This window comes from Leptonotus elevatus, chromosome 12, assembly GCF_054856555.1.
Source record: "Leptonotus elevatus isolate MCC_2025b chromosome 12, RoL_Lele_1.0, whole genome shotgun sequence".
NCBI lineage: Eukaryota > Metazoa > Chordata > Actinopteri > Syngnathiformes > Syngnathidae > Leptonotus > Leptonotus elevatus.
Genome location: NC_141250.1, coordinates 23280005 through 23300402, shown reverse-complemented (window position 1 = coordinate 23300402; position 20398 = coordinate 23280005). Strand labels below are relative to the sequence as shown.

General features: G+C 51.1%; 2 protein-coding genes across 2 annotated transcripts; one reads left to right on the top strand and one right to left on the bottom strand.

Moving 5' to 3' along the window:
- The first annotated feature begins 2069 nt into the window (after positions 1-2069).
- On the top strand, positions 2070-4796 carry olig1 (oligodendrocyte transcription factor 1). The gene has a single exon (XM_086090924.1). The coding sequence runs from the start codon at positions 2301-2303 to the stop codon at positions 3069-3071; it is 771 nt and encodes a 256-aa protein (XP_085947050.1). The 5' UTR covers positions 2070-2300; the 3' UTR covers positions 3072-4796.
- Positions 4797-13887: 9091 nt separating this feature from the next.
- Positions 13888-17609, bottom strand: hpxa (hemopexin a). The gene is made up of 9 exons (XM_086090920.1): positions 17452-17609; positions 16913-16929; positions 16316-16551; positions 15864-16017; positions 15572-15784; positions 15402-15497; positions 14707-14834; positions 14490-14637; positions 13888-14178 (listed from the first exon to the last, which is right to left on the bottom strand). The coding sequence occupies exons 1-9, from the start codon at positions 17508-17510 to the stop codon at positions 13949-13951; spliced, it is 1281 nt and encodes a 426-aa protein (XP_085947046.1). The 5' UTR covers positions 17511-17609; the 3' UTR covers positions 13888-13948.
- Positions 17610-20398: the final 2789 nt, after the last annotated feature.

Below are 20398 nucleotides of genomic sequence, written 5' to 3'. Positions count from 1 at the left end.
AACGCAGGCCGCTCCAAGTCAGCCGCTCGTCCGGCGAGGTCGGCCAAAAGCACTTCAATTGCTGCTTTTGATACAAAACAAACAGCGCCCCCTGCAGGCCAGCCGGGGGAAATCCCGCTTTATGCAACGCTGATGGACGAAGGCTCACTTCGGTCAGTGCTTGGTCTTTTTGGAACGACACGGCAAGCAAACGAAAGCCGAATCTTAAATCAGTCCTTCTGCGGCGTCGGCGCGACGTCATCGCGCTGTCATCAAATGTTTGTCCAAGAAAGGTTGCTCACAATTCCTTAGCATCAAATGACAGTTTTGCGGCCGGCCGATATCGCGACTCGCGTCCGTGCGTACTCGGCGCGAGTGCTCGTTGTGGTCTCGGCCTGAAAAAAGTGCTCTCGAACATCCCTGATCCAAACCGGAAGCCATTCAGCACTTGAGCGCGTTTTGCAAATCTTGCTGAAAGATTGGACGGACACGCACGGGTTCGTCTTCTGGCCGCTGGACGACAAATGCCGTTTTTGGGATTGCCTTCACCTCTCGGGTTTCATGAAGCCGAGCTTGGAAGTACTTGCGAACACACACCAACAGGGGGCAGGAAATTCTTGGTAAAAATCCGGTGCCATGTGCCCTTAATGTCTATTTACAAAAAATGAAATCCAAATTCAAATAGATCAATCAAATCTTTGCAAAAAATCCAATGAAATAAAATTAAATTAAAAAAATCCGTGCACCCGATATTTCCTCAACTGGCATGCGGGTTGGCAGGTGACTTTTGTGTCAGAGGGTTCTGGTTGTGATCCAAGTTCGGTTGTGATCAAAGTACAGAAGTGTTTCAAGACCGTAGTCCTCGTCTTGGGATTTTTGGCTGTCCCAACGTATACTGATTATGACGGCCATTCAAAAACGGTCTTGGTCTTGTCACGGTTTTGACTCAACTCCCAAAAGCGGCGGTCTTCTCTTGGTCTTGGTGGGTTCTAGTCCCGGGGCAAGTCATGATGTGGAATAACGTAGTCTTTAGCACACCGCTGGACTCTTGGGTTAGAGTAACCCTAAACCCGAACCCGAACCCCAACCCGAACCCGAACCCGAACCCGAACCCGAACCCCAACCCACCCTCTCCAAACCATCACATCTGTCGTGGTCTTTTTGCATCTGGAACCTTCCCGCCGACCACCAGGCAGCGTCACGACAAGCGGCAGGTTTTGGGACCCGATTTCAGGTGTTCTTCATGTGACCTCTTCAGGACAACGTCCAACCTTTTGAGGACTTGTTTTGCTCTGACGGCGAAAGAGGCAAAGTGTGTGCGTGTGTTTAACAGAAGTAAGAATTGTGCTGTTGCGTCGTCATGGTGACCGAGGATGGATCGATCCCGGTCTTTTCTTGCCACCGCGACGACAGGAAAAGACGGCACAGGCGGGTCTTTTAGTGCGCAGGTGCACGCGTGCCTGCCGTTGGTCCGAATGGATGGCGACGCCCTCCTCCCCCGCCCCCGCAACGCCACAAAGACCCCCGGTCTTCCTGCAGCAGGAGCCTGGAACCCGGACGGCGGATATGGTGGCGGGCGCCCGTCCCGCCCATCGGGGACACCAGCTTCTTTATTTGGCGCACGCGACCTCCGCCAAGCAGGTGTCCCCTTTTTGCGCCCGCCGGATCCGATGTTAGCATCCTGCCTCCTTTCTATTTATTGTCAACACGCACACACGCGCGACACACGGGTGCCGGCCCACAGGTGGCGTCGCTTCCGCCGGCCCGTTTTCTGCACGGACTTCCTGCGCTCGTCCTTCTGTTGCAAACAAGCCGCCTTGTGTTTGCTCTCGCGTGGGACGCTCGCACGGCGGGGAGTCCATGTTTCCAGGGGGACGGCGGGGGAGGGGGGGGGCTTCAGTGAGGGCTTGTGTCAATGTTCTCGTTGTCACTTTTGAAGGTGGGGGGGGGGGGGCGGGGTTGGTGCGACACCAGGCCTGGTGGGGCGTGGCTAAAGAAATGTCTGGAGCAAGCATTTGATTGGATGTTTTTAAAGATATCTGTAAAAGATATTGTCATCCTCCCAAATACTGGTCAGCCTTGGGAGAGAAAACCATCCCTGGTGTTGGGGTTCGAAACGCGATATTTGGCCAAACACGGAAACGTTCGCCTCGGCACTTATTTTGTCACCAAAAGCAAAGACACCTGGTCCTGACGGATTTCCTGCAATCCCGGCGGTGTTGTTGAGCTTGTTAGGAGCTGCCCCAAGGTGGGGGTGGGGGTGGTGATGTGGGGGCTGGTCAGGAGGGGTGGGGGCCTGCTCATTTATCTCACTTTCCAGCATGCGAGGCATCACTTTCAGAGTTTCCACCGCGGCGCACGAAGGTGAAGCGTTTGAGCCGCCGCCGCCGCCGCCGCGTAAAACATTTGCCCTTCCCGCGGGACTCAACTTGAAGATGAACGTTTTGAGCAACCCGATGCTCAGAGGCCCCCAGGAGCCCCACTGTGGACAGGACATGACCTCCTGCCCCTCCGCCTTTGCCAGGGGGGGGTCCTCCAAGGCGGGCCGGGAGCTGAGTGCCGAGGAGCAGCAGGAGCTGAGGAGGAAGATCAACAGCCGCGAGAGGAAGAGGATGCAGGACCTCAACGTGGCCATGGACGCCCTGAGGGAAGTCATGGTCCCCTACGCCTCCTCCGCCCCCGCCTCGGTAACCCCCCACTCTGCGGGCGCCCCCCCCGGACGCCGGCTCTCCAAGATCTCCACGCTGGTGCTAGCGCGGAACTACATCCTGCTGCTGGGCTCGTCCCTGCAAGAGATGCGGCGACTCCTGGGCGAGCTCGGCGCGGGACCCGGCCCCCGGCTGCTGCTGACGGGGGGGTGGCCCCTCATCTCGAGTCCCGGGCGGCTCCTCCTCGCCCGGGAGCCCTTCCCGGCCTCGGCCCCCTCGCCCCCCTCGTCGGCCCTCAAGTGCCCCCTGCTGTCCCCCGGCCTCCCGGAGGCCCCGATCCCCCCCGCGCGGTGGGGCTTCTCGGGGTTGCCCTTGTGCCCGTGCGGCGCCTGCAGACTGCCCAGGTTGGGCCAGCTGGCCCCGCCTCCCAGGTTCCCCAAGTGACACCCGACCCTCCTGCCTGATGAGGTTTTGCAAAACGATAACAACCAACAAATGAAGACATTTGATGAACGAATGAATTTTGTGCTGCGACGACGTCACGTTGGCGGGACCGCTAACACTCGTCGGCGCTAACAAAGACGCTAACTGTGGAGGTGCAACTTTTGGACCAGCTCATCAACAAGCGGTCTTCGTCTTTGGTCCGCTGCAACTTGGAGACCCCAGGCCGTCTCCCGTTGACGCCCCCCCACACCCCTCGCCCCCCCCAGCGTGAAAAGATCAAAGTGTTGTAATGAGGCCTTTTGATTCGTTGCTCTTTCTCCAGATGACAATACGTTGAAACGGGACAGAAAAAGTGAGCGCTGGTCCTGATGGGGTCCTGACGGGAAACCCGGCGAGCACTTTGTGAGGATTAGTCGCGTGAAAGGAGCGGTCGCCGGTAGCGTGAGGCGCACAAAGGAGGCGCTGGACGCAATTAGGCCAGATGATGGCAAATAAGGACCGGGGGGGCGGGGCTTGATCAAAGTCACATGTCTGCCATGTTGTCTTGCGTTCATCTGCATAAAGCTGTTTTGTGCCGGATTAGCTACCTTGCTACTTGGTCCACTCGCCCACCTTTTTGGTTGGGGGTGGGGGGGACAACACCCCCCCCAACCCATCCATCTTAAGTGCCCCCTAAGAGGGTGTCGCTTTCTACTGCCGGCTGCTGTCATTGTTGCGGCGTCGCGGGGGTCCGCCGGCGCTCTTTGCACTTTAACTCATCTCCTGCTTTCACGCGCACTCACACATTTCTCACACACACACACACACACACACACACACTTGTCTTTGTATCATGTTGGGGACATCCCTTCCTCGAACCCCAACCATCCAAAATGATTGCCCCCCCCTATTCCTTACCCTCGCCGCAACCATAAGCCAACTCAAACCTCAATTCTAAAACAAAGTCTTGACCCTCAAAAAGAGGTCTGAACTTGTGAGGACCACCCAAAATGTCCCCACAATTTCAAATCAATGGTAGTTAAACCTGGAAAAAGACGCATGCATGGACCCCACAATGTAGCAAAGACACACACACACACACACGAGTGCAGCACGATGGCCGTTTTCTTGATCAGCGTTACGTTTTTGTAATTAGTGTAAAAAGAATTTCAACAAAAAAGGACAGCGCACGTCCCCCCTATTTTTCCTGTCTTCGATTTCATCTGAATGTTAAAAAGAAAGAAAGAAACGTGTGAATGAAATTTGTATGCAAATGAACGTCTGGTTTGTGGCGGACTCCAAACTTCTCGGCCAATAGGAACGATCAGTCGTCGTTCAACGCAAAGTCAAATCGTCGGCAGACGCTTTCATTTCAAGAAAGTCACCGATTGCATATTGAAAAAATGAACTCACTAATAATAATGAAAATAAACAGTTCTATTCTCCCAACATTTCCCAAGGTTGTCTATTTTGGGGATTTTTAGTTTTTATTAAACTAAAAAAAAAAAATTTGGTGAAAATGTCGCAAGTTGAATTTTTCAAGAACCAAAAAACTGTTTTCAAAAATGTTTCATTCCAGGAGACGAGAAAAAGGTTTCTAAACGAATTTCAAAGTAAAATTCCTTTCAAGCGATTTCAACTGATTTGTCTGGCGGGAAACAATTAAGCAAGCTCGGGCTCTCCCAGTGACCTTTGAACCTTGCACGGCCTCTAAACAAACACACACAAAGATTCCTCTCGCCTCATCACACACACCTAATATATATATATATATATATATATATATATATATATATATATATATATAAATAAAGAGAGAAAGAGAGAGAATAAACGTCATATTCCTTTCAAGAGAAGTGACGAAGGATTTTTTTTTAAAAGCATTTGTTATTATTCACTCACTTGATAGATTTGATAAATCCTCTTTTTATAAAATAATAATAATAATAATAATAATGGTAGCATTTGAATTAACATCCATACATTTTGTATATGAATTTGAATTGTTTTCATATTTCAATACAACGATGATGCTGAATATGAAGCATTTTAAGTGAATCTTCATTCTTGGCAGCAAACTTTTGAAAAAAGGACATTTGACGTCCTCACAAAGAAAAATGTTCAACCGCTACAATTAAAAAGTATATTTAAAAAAGGAGCCATTTAAAAACAAAATGCAATGAAAAATATTAAAAATGAAAGATTGTCTTCAAAAAGTAAATTTCATTTGTTTAAAAGAGCGACATCAAATGTATCTTGCAAAAGTGAAAGCTGAAAATATGAAATAAAACAAAAGGACGACAAGTTAAACTGCAATACGTTCGTTTTATTGAAGAAAAGAATGAAAATCATCAAATGAAGTCAAAAGAAAATATTCAAATATAAAAGCTTAAATTCCAACATGAGAAATGAGAAAAAAGAATGCTGCATAAATCAAAATGTCAACAAACTCAAACAAAATCTCATGAAAACTTGCACGCACTCAAAACGCATACTTATTATTATTATCATTCATTGATTTGGATTTTTAACCCGACGTTTTCTGGGTGTGGTCAACATTTCAAAGTGTCGCCACGGCAACGAACACTCGAGGGAGCTCACGAGTCGGGCCTTGTGACGTCATCGGATGGACACGCACACACGCGCGCACGCGCACCCACAGATAGATTTCCATTGTGTGTGCGTGAAGTAGCAATAAAGTCAAGGTTTTTTTTTTCTTCCTTTTTTGGGAAGCACACAAACACACAAACACACAAACACACACACACACACAAACACACACCCATCTGACCCATCCATCTGCTCACACGCACACGCACGCGTCAAGGGCAAAGGTCTAAAGGTGTATGTGTGTGCGCGTGCGTCAGGTCTGGATGGACGCCACAAGACTTCAGTGTGTCTCCGAGCGCACACAAAAAAACACTTGTTCGTTGACTTTCTGCTGACCAGCAGAAAGTCAACACGTCAAGCCAAGGACATTGCGCGCGTGTGTGTGCGTGCGCGCGCGTCCTCCGGGAACCCGAGGGCGGGTCAAACATTTGAGGCCGAGCAGAAGAAAAAGAAGACGAGCGAGCGAGCGCGCGTTGGCTGTGATGTCATCAGGTGCGCACGCGTGTGCAGGTGTCCCCTCATTAGCATACATTAGCATGTGTCAAAATCTGCCCCAGCGTTTTCGCTTGCTGGACCGCCGCCCGCCCGCTCGCGCCCGCTCGCGCGCACGTGAGCGGCCTATTAAATGAACACGCACACGTAAAAACACACTCAAATTGCAACAATATCAATAATCAACCCATAAAATATTGGTGTTTGATTTTGGCAAGGGAGGCCGGCGGTCCTGAGAGAGGGAGGCCTGCGCCGTCGTCGGAGTGGTCAAAGCAGCATGTGCTCCAGCGTTTGGCAAGCGACGAACCAGCAACCCGCGTCGCTACATTCCCGCTGGGGCCCCGAGCAAGAAGATCGAGGGCCCCAGCGGCCATTCGTAGCATACATAGTGCCTTATTTTAAAATTGCGCATCTGTATCTTTAATAAATCATCTCCGTGAATTGTGCTTCATTCAAGTGACTTGTTTTGTTTTGCTTTGTTGAACTTCAGCAAGAATCCTTCGAAGTGAGCCAGAAAAAGCAAAACCTCATTAATAATTGCAAGGTCGCGATCGCTGTTTATTTCGTACTTCAAATGTAATTGTGTAATGATAAATAAATAAAAAAGGTAGATTGATGTTCCCAGTTTGGTCAAAGTTTTCCAAAGTAAAAACGTTGGTTTGCAAAAGAAGATTCTTTCATGAAAGACGACAGAAATCCGTCCACAATTACTGTCGAAATGCTGAAATCGGAGGATTTGGACCAATTCCAAAATGGCTCCGTTATCAAAATGGTTGTCAATTCATTTGATCGATGACTTGCTGATGAATCAATTGATTTGGACAGCTTTAATACAAATATGATGTTGATATCATTTTACATTGAGAGAAAGTCGCGACTCGGATTGAAAGACAATCGAGACGACTTTCGGCTTCTTTCCCAAAACGTTTCGGATCTCGATCCACATCAAGATCCAACTTTGGAACGATAACAACTGGCCAAAATTCAAAACCTCATTTGTCGTCCTGCTAAAAACAAAAGCGCCAAGGTGACTCCGGCGTGGACGTTTTGTCTCAAGCGCGGCCCCCCCCCCCGCGGGGCCAAACAGACGCGTGCTTACCGGGCCGCTGTCGTCGTTCCGGGAGTCTTGTCGCGCTCACACTGTGAGACACGCCAGCGCTTAGCCTCGGCCCGCGGCGCATGCTAATGCTGAGATTTGCCGCCACCGCCGCCGCCATGTTTAATCAGGAGACAGATTAGGAGAGCCGGTCCATCTGGACCGCGTCCAGAAGGCTTTTAACAACAACGATGACCACAAGCGTGACGGAAGACGAGCATGCTAGCTAACGTCGGGATGCCAACAAGACATTAGTGAGTAAATCCGGGACGGGGATTACGTTCCGGACCAGCTTCCTTTTCGACTCGGCACTTCTTTTCTTACAAAGCACAAATTTATAGATTTTTGTTTTAAATGGACAAAATAATGCATTTTCTGCGGGTTAGGGTTTGTATCGTCCGGTTTGTATCGCGCGTAACCAACATTCGTGTCAATATCGAAACAATGACATCATGGATAAACACCAGCGTTTATAGAAATGGACGCCAGGGTTATGTTTGTAACTTAAAACTGCAAAATATAAACTCAAATTCAAAAAAACATTTTGTTAAACTAAAATCAAAACCAAAATGCTTTCAAAACTAACTGAAAATCCATTTTATGTTTACAAAACAAACTAAAACTAAAACTAACTCTAATAATAGCAAAAATGTCCTTTGTTTTAGTCTTTGGTCATTGATTTAATGCACTTTTGGGGATGATTTGAAATATTTTGATTTCACCGGAGTTTGAAAATGCGTCGCACGCAAGCGACGTCATCACAAAAGCGCCTTCAGGCGAGGCTACGCTCGCAAAGGCGCGAGTTACCGTTCTCAAGACGTTTAGGAAATATTGCGCACGAGCAGAGGTGGCAAAACCAGGTCCAGAAAGTCTAAACCCTGTCACAGTTTCAACCCCAGGTTCATTCACCTTGACGGGCCCCGTCCCTAGCTAGCTAGCTAGCTAGCTAGGTGCTCATTTACCTGCTAGGAAGATAGCTAGCTAGCATCAATAGCTAAAGCCAAACTGTGGCAGGGTTTTTACTCTCTGGACCTGAATTTGGCACCTCTGCCCACAAGAAATACACATTTAAAAAATAAAAGATAATAACACTGAAACGAAATTAAACTAAGCATTTTTTTTTAAATAACTCAAACTAATAAAAACAGAACCGCCCTAAAAACGAATGAAAACTAACTCAAATGAAAAAACGAAACTCAAATGAAAATTGCAAAACCATAATAACCTGCTGTGCGCATTTTCAAGCGATAAAAACATCATCAAACGGGGAAATCATTGCATGAAGGGGCGGAGCTTTTTTCTATGCTTTGCACAACATTTGCATATCAAATGAGGCATCAACTCGTGCAAAGACCAAACAAAACGTGGCACTCGCAAATTCCCCTTTTTGACTCCTTGCAAACAAAGTCGTCGGCCACAAATTTAGGACGCGCCTGAAAGCTTAATTAAAAGCAACCAAGCGCGGGAAAAGTACAAAACAAGACGAGACCAAAACAGACCTGCGGACGTTTCTCTGACGAGACGCCACCGCACTTCCTCATTCCTTTTCCCGCCCGCTGATAGACGCACCTAACTGGCTGCACCGGGTCACGTGACGTCATCGCAAGCCAGCGCTCTTATTGGTCAATCAGAAAGAACCTCTCGCACAGGCAGAAGACGTTTAAAGGGACAGACAGAAACTGTTTTTTTTGTTTCTTTTGTTTTTTAAGTTTCTGTCCCGAAGCGACGCGAACGCAGGAGCTTTTTTTAATTTAATGACTGACCAAATCTAACAGATGCGAAACTGACATCCACTCAAACTGGAATTGGAAGCGGAAAAGACTTATTTGACTTTATTGTAGACTTTTTGTCTTTTTCTTTAAAGGAACCCCGAAGAAGTTTGCTTATTTAGGTGAAAACAAAATGATATTAATGTTTGGTCCAAACATTTAACAGAGACGTCGATTGTAAAGTTACCGACAGGCGTGTTAGCATTTTCTGTATGCTAGCTGAAGCAAAATGTCGACTAAATTGTCAATTTAGTCGACGACAATTGCTCTTTATTTCGTTGACTCAAATTGGATTAAAACTCAAATACAATAATTGGAAACCAAAACAAATGTCTTGACCAAATGAACAGGCAAAGATCAACATTGTTGGCACGAATGACTCGGATTGAGCTTGAAGCGCCGCGTGGTCGTGCCGCGGCCCCTCCCCTTGCCGGCCCCTCCCCTCCCCTCCCCTCCCCTCCCCTCGCCGGCCCCTCCCCTCCCCTCCCCTCCCCTCCCCTCGCCGTCCCCTCCCCTCCCCTCCCCTCCCCTCGCCGTCCCCTCGCCGTCCCCTCGCCGCAAACTACGTCTTCTTGTGTTTTGGGACAAAACACAACACAGACTGTCTCAATGTTGCCTGACATCTTTTTTCTCCACACAAACACGCGCATTGTGTGTGCGCGTGAATGCGTCCATTCTACGCTGCCGTCAATGCGTCAGTGTGCAAATGACACACACACCAGCTGTCTCATGAGCTAGCATGTTAGCATCCATTAGCATCTGTTTGTGTCTCCATGCGGGCGGGCGGGCGGCCCCGCGGTGTCCGGGTTCCACATCCGAGCGCACAAAATGGCCGCGGCGCTCGGGCGGCTCGCGCACAGACGCGCTCCGCGAGCAATTATCCGCGGTGAGGCCTGATGGGAGTGGGCGTGGCCTGACATCATGATGACTAATTTCCCTCAGGAGGACACGCACGCGCTCGCGCTCGCGCCGCGGCCTTTAATGAGGCGGCGGCGCTCCCAGCGCTTCGCTTCGCAACTCGCCTCGCGCTGACATTTACACACAAATTAGCACCTGAAGTGTGCGTAGGTGTGTGCGTGTGCATCTTTGTGTGTTTCCATGAGTACAAATCCGTTCTTGTGACTTTGTTGCACTGTTTGTGTTTTGTTGCTTTACTTTGATGCGTTGTTTGTTAGCATCAAGCTAAACAGCTGCCACTTGAATCGTGTCTCACATGTTTGCTCTCACATCAAAGCAAAAAACTAATACATCTGAAGACTCGTATCTCAAGGCGCCACTGAAACGTGTGTGATGCTTTTGTGATTCCTGCCAAATGCAAAACTGCAGCAGAAGCACGACGCTACATTTGGCAACATTTGAGTTTTTGTTGCCGTCAAACAAAAATGACAACAGAAAAGTGTGGAGGGCAGCAGAGGTGGCAAACCCAGGACCGGAAAGTCAAAACCCTGCCACGGTTCGGCTTCAGGCCCGACCTCGCGGGTAAGCGGGCGCCCGGGGACGCTAGCGAGGGAGCTCGCTCGCTAGCCGGCTAGCAAACGCCCTCGCTCGCCGGCGCCGAAGGCAAACTGTGGCAGGGTTTGGACTTTGTGGGCTCGGGTTTGCCGCCTGCGTCGGCGTACGTGATCGGCCGAGCGGCCCGATTGTTGTGTGATGTCATTCAAGTTGCATCATCGACACGCACCAAAACCCGGTGCCAGTCAGCACGTCCAGCTGCCGCACGCAAAACAACAAAGGAGCGCTTGTGTGGCCAGCGCGCCGTCACGGAGAGTGTGCGCGCTTTATTTGTCATGCCCAAATATTAGGAACAGCTGCCTTTAGCAATGCAGCACGTCAAAGACTTTTCAGCTTGATGTTGGCATGTGTCAGGTGACCTCACATATGTGCACACCCCCCCCCCCCCGAGTACACCTGATCAGGTCTCAGGAGTTTGTGCATCCTCATTAGCAGATCTTTTTCTCCTGTTTGTTAATTGTGTCCTTCTACACCAGCTGCCCCCCCCCGCGCCCCCCCCAACACACACAGCCCCCTAACAGCCACTAATTGTCATCATAAGGAAGTGAGGCCTGTCGCAAGTGAAGAACAGCCCGTGTCAATACCGTTGTGTATTGTGCGTTCAGTGTGTGTAGTCCACAGACCCCCCCCCCCCACCTGCACAAGGCCCCAAAACAGAGGTGAGGAGGCGCAGAGGGCCCAAGAGGATGAAGGTGCAAGTGTCGCTAATGACGAGAGCGGGAGACGAAAACCTCCACCAAGGAAAGTCCGCCCGCCGCTTGCTGACTAAAAGTCCAAGAACGGGTTCCGGTCCAGGTGACCCCCGCGGACCGGCGACAACGCGCAGGGTCGTCTTGCGTGCCAGGAAAAAGAATATTCCGCGGACTGTTCCAGAAGGTTTACATTTCGCGCAAAGATGGCGGAGGTCACGTGACTTTGGTTTGTGTGTGCGTGTTGCCGATTTGCTGCGTTGGTCCCGGAGGCGAGAAGGTCATGTGGACTTTGTGCTTCATTTCTGACACAAGCTGCTTCTTTTTCTTCTTCTTGGCACGTTCAGCAACGCTGACAGCTCAGCGCCACCAGGACTCACGTGCACGCGCGCGCCCGCGCACGCACGCACGCACACACTGGGGAAACATTAAGGCTGACAGGAAATCAAAGAAAAGTTGAAGAGGATGAAGATGAAGACAACCAGAAAGTTGTCCTTGATCCTTGTCCTGGTCTCGGTCACGGTTCCGGTCTCGGTGCTGCTCATTTGTTTTTGTTCTGGTCCTTGTTGGTGACCTCGCACGTCCTCTGCTCCTGGTCCCCGTCCTCGTCCTCGTCCTCGTCCTCGTCCCGCAACTCCTTCTTGACCTCGTCGTGCTCCTTGTCCCTGCTCACGATCGATTTCTCGATCTTGACCTTCTCCTTGTCCTGGTTCATGGCACAGTTCTGTTCATGTTCCTGCTCACGGCTCCAGGTTCTGGTCCCGCTTGCAGTTCTTGGTCTTGTTTTGTGGTCCTTGCCACAGTCATGACTGTGTTTTCATTCTGGTCCTAGCCCAGTCTTGCTTGTGTTCCTGGTCTTGTCCTGCACCTTGGTTCTGGTACTGCTCATAGTCCTTGTCCTCGTCCTCCTGTCCTGGTCCAAGGCACAGCTCTGGACTTGTTTCTGCTTATGGTTTCAAGTTCCGGTCCATAATAAAGCTTCTGGTCCAGATGCCTTCTCACAGTCGTGACTCTCTTCTTATTACTCATCGTTGTCTCGGTTCTGGTTCTGCTCATTTCCATTCCCTGCTTCCCGGGCCAGTCTCGGTTTTGTTCCCAGTCTGTTCTGTCGCCGTTGACCGTTGCTGTCCCCGCTTCTGGTACATTTGGAGCTTGCTTGCTTTGCGGATCAACTTTGACCACCTTCAACTGTTTGCAACACGATTGCGGAATTCTGGTTGCAAAATATGAGCAGCGGCTCCGTGTGTGTGCGTCGCGTACACAACTCGTGTTCCGTCCAATTACACGAGAAGGTCAAAGATGCGCTCAGTTACAGATTCTCCACTCGCTCACAGACGACTGTCCATTGTTTGCGAGTGTGTGCGTGTGTGTGTGTGTGTGTGTGCGTGTGTGCGTGCGTGCGTGCGTGCGTGCGTGTGTGTGTGTGTGTGTGTGTGTGTGTGTGTGTGTGTGTGTGTGTGTGTGTGTGTGTGTGTGTGTGTGCTGTCAGTTTGATGGGGGCGCCTGGGTCACACGTGCCCGAGTCTTTTTGGCGGTCACCGGTCCAGAGGGGCGGCGGGCCGAGACCATCTGCTCACCAGAGCCAACATTTACCTGCCACGCTCTTGGCCGCTGGCCACGCACGCACGCACGCACGCACGCACGCACATGGGGTCACGCCACACCAAACGACAGGCTGAGAGCAGACGTCCGTCAAGCCTCCTTGTCCACTTCATTAAGCAGAATCAGCGCACGCACGCACGCACGCACGCACGCACACACACACACACACACACACACACACACGCACACACACACACACACACGCACACGCGCACACACACACACACACACACACACTCATAACACCAACGCAATTTCTTTTTCTCACATTTTTCATTTCGGATTTCAGAGCAGGTTCTTAAAATCACAAGTCAACCTCAGAACAGGAACTGGATCTGGTCCTGACAGCTGGACCTAATTAAGCAATCCTCACTTCAAATATGGACCTCAAAATGGGACCAAAAAAAAGGTTCTCAAAACTGGACTCTAGAACTTGAAATGATGAAAAGCAGACGTCAGAAATGCATCTGACAACGGGTGCGAAAAACGACAAATGCTACATTAGCCTATTAGCATATTTAGCCAGCAGATTGCTTCATCGTAATTCTTCATTTTGTCATTGTGAATATTTTTCTTCCCGCTACGATGATGTGGATCAGGGTTCGCCAATTCCGGTCCTGGATGTCCGGAGACCTGCAGGTTTGAGATGTTTCCACCGACCAACGTACCTGATACTAAAGATCGGGTTCGTTATGATGTCCTGATGGTATGAATCAGGTGTGCTAATGGCCGGAAACAAGCGCCAAACCTGCAGACATCCAGGACCGCCGTTGGTGAACCCTGACGTCGATGATCATTTACCAGACGGCAACAACGCCTTCATGTCTTTTCGTGCTTCCAGCAGACGATCGCGTCTTTCTTATCATCCCGATCTTTTCTTACTGCGTTCAAAGACTCTCGACTTACAAGCGCGACCATCTTTTGTTCCTCATGATGTGACTTTGAACGATTGCGTCGGTGTTGTTGAGACGGCCGGAAGGACGAGGTCGGTCACAAACGGAGTTGTGGCGCCCCCCGGTGGACGCCGGGCGCAAGAACACCGCAATGATGACAAGAGGGAGGCTGAGTGCGTCTGCTCATATTTATTGACAACAGCAGTGGAGAAAACGTCAACGTCTTCAGCGGTCTTCAGTGGTCGCAGCCGAACAGGTCCATGGACACGCGGTGCTGCTCCGGGAGGGACTTGCCGGCCACCAGCAGCTGGATGCTGTCAAAGTGGTAGAAGTGGTTTCCTACGAACACGCGCACGCCGTGAGGGCCGCACTTGGCGGCGTCCACTTTTTTGATCAAAGACAGCGGACGCTCGTTGACGGCCACGCGAGGAGATGCCTTCAGGTCCACGTCGTACAAGCGATCGCCTGAAAAGATCACAGCGCACGTTTCAGCGGGCGGACGGTGAGACCGGAGTGAGAAACCCGAACGGACCAATCAGGTCCGCGCAAGTCTACCGGCTGGTGTCGAAACTCATTTCAAGATCAAAAGCTAACCTGCGCAATGAAATCGAATGATTTTCTTACAAGAGCAGCAACTGAAGGAGAACCGTACGAGCGCGAGACCACATGGGGGCCTTTCCAGAAGCGGACTACTTTGGCGACAAGCCCGTTCGGGACTCGCAGCGAGGAAACTTTTGGGCCTTTCCCGAGAGCAGCGCGGCGGTCTGAAAGGTTACCTTTGATGAGGTGAGCGATGGGGGGACCCTCGCAGACAAAGGCGGCGTCAATGGGACCCTCCAGACCCAGTTCTTCCTTCACGCTTTTAGGGTAACCCTCCACGAGGGTGTGCGGCTCGCTGACCTTGTACAGATACAGGTTGTCGTCCTGCGCCCAGACACGCCGCAACATCGTCAACACCAAGACCGAAGACCAGAAGGCGCGCCGCGAGCAAACCTTCATCATGTAGAGGTGGTCCTCGTGGGAGAAGACGGCGTCCACATCGCTGTGAAGTTCCTTGAAGGACGCCTCGATGGCGCCGGCCTGCACCAGCTCCTCGACGTTTCTCTGCAGGAAATGATGACCTGAGCAAAGGACGACAAACGGCTAGCCTCGGCACGAACCCGGGTCCAGAAAGTAAAAACCCTGCCACGCGTGGCTTTTAGCCTCAGGTGCTTCCACTGAATCGGCAGGTAAAGGAGCTCGTAGAAGCACGTGTGGCTAAGGTCCAACTGTTTCAGGGTCTGTTCTTTCTGGACCTGGATTCTCCAACCCCGGGTGCTAAACCCCAGATCCAGATCCAGGTCATTTCACCTCACATTTTTTTGCCAGGCTGACTTTTGGAACACTGGAGAATTCAAAGCATTGTCGTCACGTGTTGCTGGGCAGAATTCAAAAGATGTCTTCACTTTCACCCAATTGGACTCTTGCTGTCTATTTTTTTTGCGACATGGTTGTGAACCGGAATGAGTGTTGCTAGGCAGACTTGAGACGACTTCTATCTTTGAAGCTCCTTGGATCCTTGTCGCTTGGCAAATCTCAATCTCACAAAATGCGGCGAGACAGAAGGCGAGCTACGGTTTGGCCCCGCCCGATTCCCAATGGCTGTCCATTGGCCGCTTGTTGCTAGGCAGAATTGGGCGCTGGCTCACCTCTGAAGGCATACAAGTTGCCCGCATCGTCAGAGGTGATGGCGTCCAGGTGGACGTGGCTGCATCTCTCGCGCTCCACCATGTCGGTTTCCTCGCCTGCAACGTAACGCAGCCTTAAGCTAACCGCGGCCGGTTCCCGCAAACTTCCCCGAGGTCCGAGAGCGACTTACTGTAGTTGGCGCACTTCATGAAGAAGTCGCGGGCCTCCTTGGGGTACCGGCCGTGGACCTCGCCGGTCTTGGCGTCAAACTTGGAGAACTGGTGCCCGTGGAAGCAGTAGTAGTGCTCCATGTAGCGGAAGGCCGACGTGCAGTTGGCCATGCTCTTGAACTCTCTGTGCTCGACCTTCTTGTTGCCAACGTGGAAGTGGTAGATCTCGTGCTCTGTCGGCGGCGGCGGCGGCGGCGGCCGGTCAACATTTGCAGAAGAGGCGCGGAGCGGCGGGCGCGCGTCGGAACCAACCCTTGAAGAAGATGACTTCGTTCTCTTCGCAATCCGGCGTGGGGCACACAACGGCGGCGTCCAGGTGGTCCGGGATCCCCGGGAAGACGTCCGAGATGGGCTTGGGGAAGCCGTCCTCCAGCTCGTGCTTGTAGTAGGCGAACACCTTGTCGTCCTGGAGGCAAACAAAACATCAAGTCCGTTTGCGTCACCCCGCCGGACACTTTTGTGCCAGGGCACGCGTGTTACCGGGCAGAATAGCAACCGTAGGCACCCGACATTTTTAGCAACTTGAGCGCTGCGAGGTCCTTCTTCGGCGTCAGACTCGCAATCGCGCATTTGTTTGCCTTCATAAACGCTTGCTGCTCGCACGCTTTCGTCCCATTGGACACTCGTTGCTAGGCAGAACGCGGTCGTCGCGCTCCGCCGGCTTACGTGTGGCGGAATCGCCAGAAAGCTTCTCGAGTACGTACGATGAAGAAGTAGACGTGGTCGTGGTCTGTGGCGTTCTCAAAGTGCATGCGGAAGGCGGCGTCGATGTGGTCCAGAGGGTGAGCGGCGTCGTCCAGCTCGGGGAAAGATCCGTTGAGCAGCTCGGCTTTGCCGTGGAATCCCTTGAACAGGTAGTGACCCTTGAAGAAGAACGGTACGCCCTCCTCGCTGACCGTCACCGCGTCCATCTCCAGACCCAGACAGCGGTCCGGCACGTCTGCACAAAACGCCGGCCGTGAGAACAGCAACGCCGACGCCGCGTGGCGGACATTTTGTAGCGCTGTCGGAATCGCGAAGTTGATTTCGCCGACGTTTGAGCCTCGCCTCAAATTGTGAAAAATCGCCAATTCGTTTCCATCCACACAAAAGGTTTGCCATGCCACAAAATGGCGGCACAACACTATTTAGCCGGTCGCCTCATTCCAAACTCACGACAAAGTGTTTTTAGACATTTTAGGGAACTCTCGAGGTCCCAAAATGGCTGAATCATGAAAAGCGTGTCAGGGATTCACAAGACAGTCGAGAAGACGAAGAAGGAGCCGACGGAGGCGGACGGCGGACGGCGGACGCTCACTCACGTGGGTGGTCTTCGTGGCTGCGGGAGAAAACAAAAGACGGCTTACGATTGTGCTTTTTTCTTTTCTAAAACTCAGACTGAATTTAAAAATGGCTGCCGAAATGGACATCGTGCTAGCGAGCGAGGTAAATGTGGAGCTCGCTAGCTAGCATCTGGGGCTCAAGGCAAACTGGGGCAGGGTTTTGACTTTCTGGAGCCGGGTTCGCCGCCTGTGACTTTAGAGAGATGACGTCCGCATTTTCAGAGCGAGACATTTCATTTCGTTTGGAGAGAGAAACTCATTATTTTGGCACATGTCGAAGACGATTCCAGAAACGGGAGCGAGACCAAAAGGCGTATTACGCCACGAGCCGCAGGTGCTTCCACTCAACAGGCTCGTTTTCTTGCCAGGTGAGGAGAAGCAGCCCAAGCCGAAGCCAACCCGTGGCAGGCTTTTGGATTCCCCGGCCCCGGGTTCGCCCTGGACCGCACCGAATGTACACGCTTCGACCGCGGCGAGCGCTCGGCTGCTCGAAAGACGGAAAAGGAGAAAAGACTTACTGGTCGGCCCACGCCGAGGCCAAGCACAGGCACAGGACGGTGGAGAGCAGGATCATCATGGCGGCCTGACAAGAGCGGGAAAGACGCAGGTGGCCACTCAGCGGGTCCCCGCGCCATTTATAGCATCACGCCGGGAGCGGGAGGAGCCGGAGCCGTTCGATCCAGAACGCCGTGTCCCCAAGATGCCTTCACGTGGACTCGCGTGGGCCCGCGTGGACCCGCGTGGACCCGCGTGGACTCTGGCAAACAGAACAAATCGATGCGCACAAGCACACACGCCCCCCCCGCATCCTTTGGCAAGGCCCGCTTGGGTTCACGTGTCTTATTTTCACATGCCAAGTGTCCTGAAGTCACTCTGCTTGAGGCGAGGGACTGACGGGGACGCGGGTCAAACCGGGCTCAGAAGGTTCCAGAAGGTCCACAGTGAGAGGTAACTAACCCGGCGTGCTAGCGGGTCAGGCATACAGCGGCCGTTGTGCAACGCGCGTCCGTCAGTGAACATTAACAGGATGTGCGTTTGATGACCTCATTTGGATGTTGACCGTCTGACGTTCGGCTCGGTTCTTAGGGTTAACTCATTTGTTGTTGTCGCTGGGCAGAATTCACAGGATAAACTCATTTTGCCCAAAAGGACCACAATTGATTCTTACTTATTTTTTAGTTTTTGTTTGTTTTAAACCAATAGGACACTTGTTGCTAGGCAGAACTCATAAGGCTTGCTCATTTCTGGCCAACAGGACATTAGACCAGGTTGAAGTGACTTTGATCAATGACTTGCAGACTTCCAGCCGGATGATGTTTTGATGTTTTGATGTTTTGATGTCTGAGTTCAACCCCGCGTTGCCGTACTGGACCTGGACCAAACTCACCAAAGGTCATGCTGGTGTTTGCCGGATGCTCATGTAACACGCGGCCATGCCGAGCCGCCTCCGCACACCACTCAGTGGACGACTGCTTAGCACGGTGCAAAGGTCGCAGGTTCAAATGCAGGTTCTGCAGGTTTTCCTTAACGGAGGTTGAATATTTCTCCCCGCGCCCGCGCCAGATGTCAAAATCCGCAGTTCGCAGGAAGGAAAAACCTTGCCACAGTTGAAGCTGCCGGTTGAGCGGCTAAAGCCAAACCGTGGCAGGCTTTTCAGACTTTCTGGGACTGGGTTTGAACGCCTCTGGCCTGCGTGGCTTTTCTTCGGGTCCTCTGCTTTCCTCCCACTTTCCAAAATAATACGAGACTCGACATTGTCCGTAGTTTTGAAAGCTTGTTTGTCTTTTCCTGGCGACCAGTTCAGGGCGCACCCCTCCCGGCCTCTTGCCCAAAGTCCGCTGGGATAGGCTCCAGCATGCCCGGCACCCCTCGGGAGGAGAAGCGCTTCAGAGGACGGATGGAGGCTAACGAAGGTAGCCCAGTTAGCAGAGCGAAGGCAGGGTTCACCAATTGTGGTCCTCCAGGGCCGGAGTCCTGCAGGTTGGAGATGTTTCTAGTGCTCGAGGGCGGAAACATCAAAAGGCTGCAGGATTAAGGAACCCTGAGCTAAGGGGTCTCATCTTGCTAACATTTGGCTAACTTGACCTCAAAGCAACAAAAAGGCAGCACAAACTGCGACGAGGTTCCAACTTGCTTCCCTCGCATGAGCAACTTGTTGCTTCTGCTTTGCAATTTTGCTTCTTTCAGAGCGATTGCTCATTTTTGCCCAATTCTTGCGCAATTCATTGGACAGGTTGACTTTGGCCAATAGGATGCTCGTTTGGAGGCGGAATTCACGGGACTTGCTTATTTCGGCCCAATTGGAGGAATTATTTTGGGGGGGCAAAAGTCATAGAAAAAGTCACTTTTGCTGGTGCGAGGCAATTCATAGGACTTGACTTTGTTACATTTCACAAGGTCAACTATTTTGGCCTTGTCGCTCGTGCTCAGAAGAAATGATAAGAGCACGAGTTTCATTTTCCACGACAGGAATCATGTGAATAAGTCATTTTTCAATTCTTTGGGCTGGCTCTATTTTGCCCATTTGGTTGGCTGCTTGTTGCTAGGTAGAAAAGTTCATCATTATTGCCAAGGACAGTTCGAAACACACACATGAAGAATAGTCACGAGTCCGTTCTAATGAAAATAAATACATCTTTTTATTCATTATTTCTAACGAGTGAGCCCTCCCTGCATTGACACTTGTACAAAACACGCACGCACACACAAAGAAAATTCCACCAGTGTGATTAGAAAAATTCCCAATTATGGAAACACACAAAGTGAAGCAATGTGAACAACATCCGAGAAGTATTGCTGTGTTTAAACAAATTGATGATGTCATCGATACACGCGTCAGCAAAAAAAAAAAAAAAAAAAGATGTTATTGTTATTGACAGTGGGCGGAGACGCAGTGAAGTTAAACGTTAGCCAAATATTTCCCACGTTGCAATGAACAACGCTAACGCGTCTTAGCGCTCGCGATGATCATCATCGCCATGGCAACATGCGCACGCCTGCCACGCTTTGCGCCCGTCGTCAACTTCAACATTTCCATCAATAACATAAACGCGTCTGTTGACATGTTAGCCGCGCTAGCCGAGCATCGTTTAGGCGTGCGTCTGTGGTCACATTACAAACAGTGGCAACAAAATGCTAAATAACATGAAAGAGCTCACAAATTTGGCGGCAAACAGATGATGCTACTCGTTAGCAATTTGACTAGCATCCATTTCTCTCTCAACTCTCTTCTGACTTACAACAAACGTCTGCAAAGAAACCAGCCGGCGTTGTCAATAAATGACCTTGTTAGCTGCGCACGTAACATGCAAGCTAGCTAAATTGGTCTAGCCATGACATGTTGCTAGCATGCCTGTGTTTGAGCATTTCCTTAGCTCAAGTTGCTAACAGCGAAGCTTACATTCACGTACAATTTCAACACAACTCGCTGAGAGCAGAAAATCAACAATGCTAACAGATTAGCAA

What these genes read in the sequence shown, in the direction of transcription:
- olig1 (XM_086090924.1), top strand. Translation starts at nt 2,301, where the DNA reads ATGCGAGGCATCACTTTCAGAGTTTCCACCGCGGCGCACGAAGGTGAA.
- hpxa (XM_086090920.1), bottom strand. Translation starts at nt 17,510, where the DNA reads ATGATGATCCTGCTCTCCACCGTCCTGTGCCTGTGCTTGGCCTCGGCG. An exon ending in CGAAGTCATCTTCTTCAAGG is followed by an intron (nt 15,785 to 15,863) that starts GTTGGTTCCGAC and finishes CGCCGCCGACAG; the next exon opens with AGCACGAGATCTACCACTTC. An exon ending in CATCGCTCACCTCATCAAAG is followed by an intron (nt 14,179 to 14,489) that starts GTAACCTTTCAG and finishes TGATCTTTTCAG; the next exon opens with GCGATCGCTTGTACGACGTG.